Raw genomic sequence first — 5,724 nt, forward strand, 5'->3', positions numbered from 1 at the left:
ATGAATCGTCATGGCCTTCCATCGTCAATGCCAAGCTCATGCAGATCATTATGCACTGCCCGCAGCTTCATCGCCCGATGAAACAGAGCTCACAAATCTGTTGAACAAGTGGCGAATGATATCGAGGTCCACTAAACAGGCATATCATCCATGGTGCTCTAGGACGTCAAGTGGGTAAGTAAACAGACAAGCAGCTGTCAACATCCACATATTCTCTTCATGCTTCATTATAAAATACATCTCATCGCGTTCATATATACCATACAGATACAGTCGAGTTCCATTCAGATAACCGTCCCTAAAATCACCACATAATGCCACCTAAGCAAATCCAAGTGCTCCCAACCATTCCAAAATATGTATATATCACTACGCTTCCCATTCCTTTTCAACTCCAATAATATCCAGCTGTGAATGATTGCTGAACGGGTATCGCCAGTTCGCTGTCGTCGCTATCATATGACTCGTCCGTATTTTCCTTTTCTTTCCTATCCAAAAACGATAGTTACGCCCATATCGGCACTCACTCTTCTCCAGAGATCACCACCACTCCTGACACCCATCATCATCGCCTCTTCTTGCTGCTGAAGCATGTCGGCCTTGTCCGCACGTCGCCAGACTTCTTGTGCGATAGTCCATGCACGGTCAATATTTGTCATGCCTTGCCGACGGTTGATAGCAATGAATGCCTGGCGGGCAAGTTCACGATCAGCTAGTGTAATGGCCTCGCAAGCAGCAACAAACAGTGGCCAGAGAAGAGCACTCATGGGACCAGTATTGCTGACTGTTCCGACACAATGGGTCAGACTGATATGGGCATGGCGCTGTACGAGTGGGTGTCTTCTTGGGTAGCTGTAAATGGTCCGGTAAAGGTAGACGAAAGCAGAGTGGCGATAAGACAAAGCGTTACTGAGAATACTCTGTAGTCGGCTCCTTTCTGCAGTTTGCTCAGGGCTCAACTCCTCAGGATTTTGGTTCAGAACAGAGTTTTCGGGGACGGCAGGATGCCAGTCCTCCAACGCCGCCTCGATAGCCGTTGCCGAGGTCTCAAACTCAGTTCGGAGGACAGCAACCTTGGAAACCTCTTCGTTTGCGACAGCAACATCAAGCTGATCCTTGAGTGCCAAGAGGTTGGAGAGTCGATGGATGATTGGCCACAAAGAAGTGGCCATGCCCAGCAGAGTGTCGACACTGCCCAAGGGGGATGTGGCGCCACAAGAATCAAGAGGAGGGAAAGGTGTAAGATAATTTGTGCCTGGAGCACTAGAGAGAGGAGCAGTGCCAAATGACAGTGCCGCAATAACATCATAGAAACGGAATGCCTGAAAATCGTCAGCCAGTTGCTCACTGATCCCATCGGATACAACTTGCCCGCTCCAGGAAAACGCCAGTTGGGTCAGTGGCAGTTCCATTGTTGCTCATGATGGTCATGGCGCCTTTGAGATGGCCATCCACGATATTGGACCTACCCTTTTGTACCAGCTACAAGGTATCAGCTGATGGGCCAAAGATTCAGGTTAATCGATCAACTTACGACTTCATAATACACCAAAAGCATGATGGCAGCTAACAACTCGTTTCGGTTTGCGCTTGAGCCCTTCTGAATCAGCCGCGCCAGACCCTGAATAGCCTTGTTGTGAAAATAGACACTCTTCTCGTCGTTTTCAACCCCACGGTACTCGAGATGAGCACTCGCTAGAGCATAAACAGCGTTGGTGACAGCAGGGCTCTCATGGCACAAGGGAAGAACAAGCTGCTGGAAAGGATTGCCACTCTCTTCACGGAAGACGATGAGATGCGACAGAACATTGCAGAAATGGTCAACAAGTGCACGTCGGTTGGTACGTTCGGAGAACTCTGTGAATACCGGAGCGCAGAACTCAAGTCGAGGAGATTGTGTGGGGATAGGCGCGATCATAGCGAGTGAAGGGCTAGGGGTGGCGTATGCGGCTGCGTATGTGCTGGCATACGTTGTTGTCGGAATATTGATGGTGATGGACTCCCGGCGAACAATCTCTTCGATATCCTCTTCTCCGTTCTCAATGTGTTGAACGACATACTTGGAATCATCGAACGGGGGCAGTTGGAAATCAACCGAGTCGAGAGGTGAAATTATAGGAAGGTCCGCGGCCGCCCAGTCAGAAGGGTCAGTTGTGGATATGCTGGCAGTACGATTGACGAGAGAAGTGTTGGGTATTGGAGCCTGGGTCGTAACAGGAGTGTCGTCGAGTGAGTCTTCGTCAGCTGATCTATCATGCGCATCGTCGTTCCATTCGGAGGTGGCATGGATATCCAAAACATGAGTTGCCCTGTCCGAGCTCGAGGAAGAGTTTGTGTCAAATGGCGAGCAGGGAACAGTTGCTTCACGCTTACGCCTCTGACGAGGTCGGACAGGTTCGTAATTGCACTCCTGGCCACGTTCTTGGCATCGGGCGCATGCAGGTCGAATCTCGTCACATTTCTTCTTCTATAGCAGCAAGTCAGTATCCTGTCGACTGCACATGCGGAGTGAGCTGTGTACCTTTTCTTTACTAGATGAAATGTTAGTTAATTGCTAATATAGAAAAAAGAGAATAGCGATGACTTACCAATAACTGCATCCTGTGCGACGACAAAAACGTCCGAGTTAGCATGTCCAATGAGCTAGAATAAGGAGCATTGCTTGTGTGACAGAATGCTTCCAGAATGGTTCACATACCTGCGCGCGAGCGCTTCTTAGGGACCTTGGGTGGTGCAAGTCTGGTGTACAGCAACATCGTGGCTGTTATGTGGTGACGAATATAGATGATCGAAGGATCACAAAGTCAATCATGCGGTTTCCATCCAGGAATTGAGATGGTGGCGCATGAGCTTTGCGGGTATTGGTGAGAGGCGTTTCGAGATTTACAGTCTCAACACAAAACCAGTTGCTGAATGCTATACTGAAGCAAAACAAGTCGTCGACTGACTATTTTGAATTGAATAACTGATCTGCGTGTGGGGGAAGTAAGAGGGGGAAATAAAATCCACAAGGAGCCGAGGATCTGGGGAGAAATTGGAGCGGAGGCGGGAGATCGGTAGTGATATTTAACAAGCAGTAGTCCAGGGAGATAGATGGTCACGAACGTTGGCTAGGGCGAAATATGACGATATAATCAAACAAGAGACGATGGTCAAAGTTTAAAAGGCAAAATTGAGGCCAGGAGCAGGATTATGAGTAGGACCAAGACGTGTGAGGGGGCGGGGGAGAAGAAGGGGAAAAAGAAGAAATGGAAGGGACCAAAATTGATGCCTCGTGCGTCTCTGGGGCGTCATGGTTCGGTCTACCGTCTAACAGAAGGTCCCTCCTTGCCAGTCTTGTCACTTACTACACACCATCGTGATCTTTCAGCATCCACGACAATCATGGATCCCTGGCCCTGGCTACGACACTTGCCCGAGTCTGGGCAAAGCTACCTTTTGCTAGCCTGCGGGGTTACGGGCGCTGGTCTGCAAGTAGTAGCACTGAGAGCATCAGAAATGTGCCCTGAAAGAATTTTGTAACCGCTGCTCCTTATTTTGCGGAGAGCTGGAGATTTGGGGGGATGAGAATGGGACCATGGGATGAATTTGCAGGGGTAACTGAGAGCTTTTGCGGTGGGATGGAGAATCGGGGTATGGAGCCCGGTGGATTCATACTGTGTTTGCCATCCTGATTATCCATTATCGCACAGTCACCATACAGTATGAGTCTTTTTCCCCGTTTGGTGCAGAACAAATGCGAATCCACGCCCCCGCTCGTCTACAGCAGGTGACTTTCCTTCACATGAAAAGCGACCCTCTCCTCTCCTCTCGTCCAACGCCACCCAGAGACAGAAGTTCTAGAATTGACAGGAGGAACTGGACGTTATCAATGTAACCCTCTCCAGCTCCCCAAGACTCAATCAAGTATTCGGAGTCAAGCACCGACCTCGTGTCCCTGCAGCCACCCAAATGACATCCTCAAAAGCGGCAAACCACGACCCAAAACCACATGGCCCTGGCATTCTTTTCCCCGGCGGGCTGGAAAATCCGGGGTAATGAGACTGCCAATTCAGCACCATCCGGCTGCCACTCGGCCGCTTTCGGTCCAGATGGTGATGGGCGACTCGCTCTGACAGGTGCGGCAAACCAGAAACCTGGCTAATTGCCCAGGCCAAGCAAGCCACTGAGAGCATCCGACGCCATACCCTTCCCGCCCCCGCGTGCTTTACCGGACGCCGCAACCCTTCCCGTTTAAATGCTGCATCGGTCTGAGATCTACGCTTTTGAGGACAATGGGAATCCTCAGGAAGATCACAACAAGGGGTGATCACTTCCCCCCGCGATGAGTCTGAGGGGAGGTTCTGGGTCGATTGTGACCGGTTCGCTTGCGCAGGAACAGCACGAATCATTCGTCCGCCAAATAAAGTTCATGGACCCTTAATTCCGCCCTTTGATCGGCAAGGCTCTAAATTCAGCATCTGTGGAGATGAATTCAGCAACACGAGCTACAAGTACGACGTTGACGATGTCGATGACCAGCGTTGATGTACCTACCTGCCAATTCTAGAAGCCATCGGCGACTTTATTGTCAATGTCTGAGCGTGGAGTGCCAAGCAAATCGGAGGCTTAATGGGCGAGATTTATCAGCGGCAGCCACCGATCGTGAAGCTCGAGTGCATCTTGGCCACGGGGCCACGATAGCTCTCGTCCGGTCTAGAAAGTGGCGTCTGGTAAAGCACCGGCATGCAGCTAACGTCGCAGGACCCTTGAGAGGCCTAACGATTCTTGGCAGCGCGGGCAGCGGCCTCTCTGCTGCCTTGTATGGATACCCAACTGTCGAGCATCCATGCGATATTTGGGAGGCCCAACTTCATGATATGAGCGCCAGACCTAGGGAGGTTTGGTTAGGTTTGGGTTGGCAGGTTGGCTCTGAACAAGCATTTGCGAAGTGGGGAAGAGTCAACACTTGCACAATCTGGGCTGATGATAATGCTACTCTCCGAGTACCTTACTCCATCCTTCAATCTTATGATCGTAATGGGTGGTCAACTTAGACTCCTGGCCATCTGCAGCCGCTACTACTCTGTTTGGCCTTGGACTTCTCCCCGAGAACTCACTTGAAGGTTGCGACTATTTGCGCACTGACAGAATGACGTTCTTTATGGTTATTAAGGTTAACGAAAATGCCTCTTTTTCTGATCATTTTTACAGAAAGCCGAGGTCCGCAATCTTTATGAGCGTCCTGCTGATGAAGACGGGCTCCAATTAGGTCTCCACATACCACCAAAGTCCAGCCTGTTCGTGCTCACTAAAAGACTCTATTTTAGGATAAACCGCCGCTACCTCACGATGTCAACAGCCATCTCAAACCAGGCATCAAATTTTAAAGCAGATGCCCCTTCTGACCGCCAAGCTAATTTTGCTTGATAAAAGTCTGTTGCTTTAGTTGGCGATCGTAAGGCTACCAGAGGTTGACCGCTTAGGAACGGTCATCGGTCAACCTGGCCAGCATATTGCTCTCACGACAAGGAAGTTTTTAACGAGGACAGCCGAAGGGCATCGCTTGTCGGAACTTTACAAATGGGCCTAGGATCGCCCAACTGGGTCTTTGTCTGCACAATACGGAGTACATTATCCCTTGAAGAATCCTATTCAAATACACAATACTCGTCTGTATCAGCGAAGGGCGGCTGTCCTCAAAGCAGCTTGACCTCATGAGCATCTCTCAACTGAATCAGTATT

The 5,724-nt window shown here is 50.1% G+C and overlaps 1 protein-coding gene across 1 annotated transcript; it reads right to left on the reverse strand.

Moving 5' to 3' along the window:
* Nucleotides 1-488: 488 nt before the first annotated feature.
* J7337_000231 (uncharacterized protein) lies at nt 489-2,756 on the reverse strand (the record flags this gene model as incomplete). The annotated part of the gene is made up of 5 exons (XM_044817994.1): nt 489-1,322; nt 1,535-2,467; nt 2,522-2,531; nt 2,589-2,601; nt 2,699-2,756. The coding sequence occupies 5 exons, from the start codon at nt 2,754-2,756 to the stop codon at nt 489-491; spliced, it is 1,848 nt and encodes a 615-aa protein (XP_044685696.1).
* Between the last annotated feature and the right edge of the window lie 2,968 nt (nt 2,757-5,724).

Source organism: Fusarium musae, chromosome 1 (genome assembly GCF_019915245.1).
Source record: "Fusarium musae strain F31 chromosome 1, whole genome shotgun sequence".
Taxonomy (NCBI): domain Eukaryota; kingdom Fungi; phylum Ascomycota; class Sordariomycetes; order Hypocreales; family Nectriaceae; genus Fusarium; species Fusarium musae.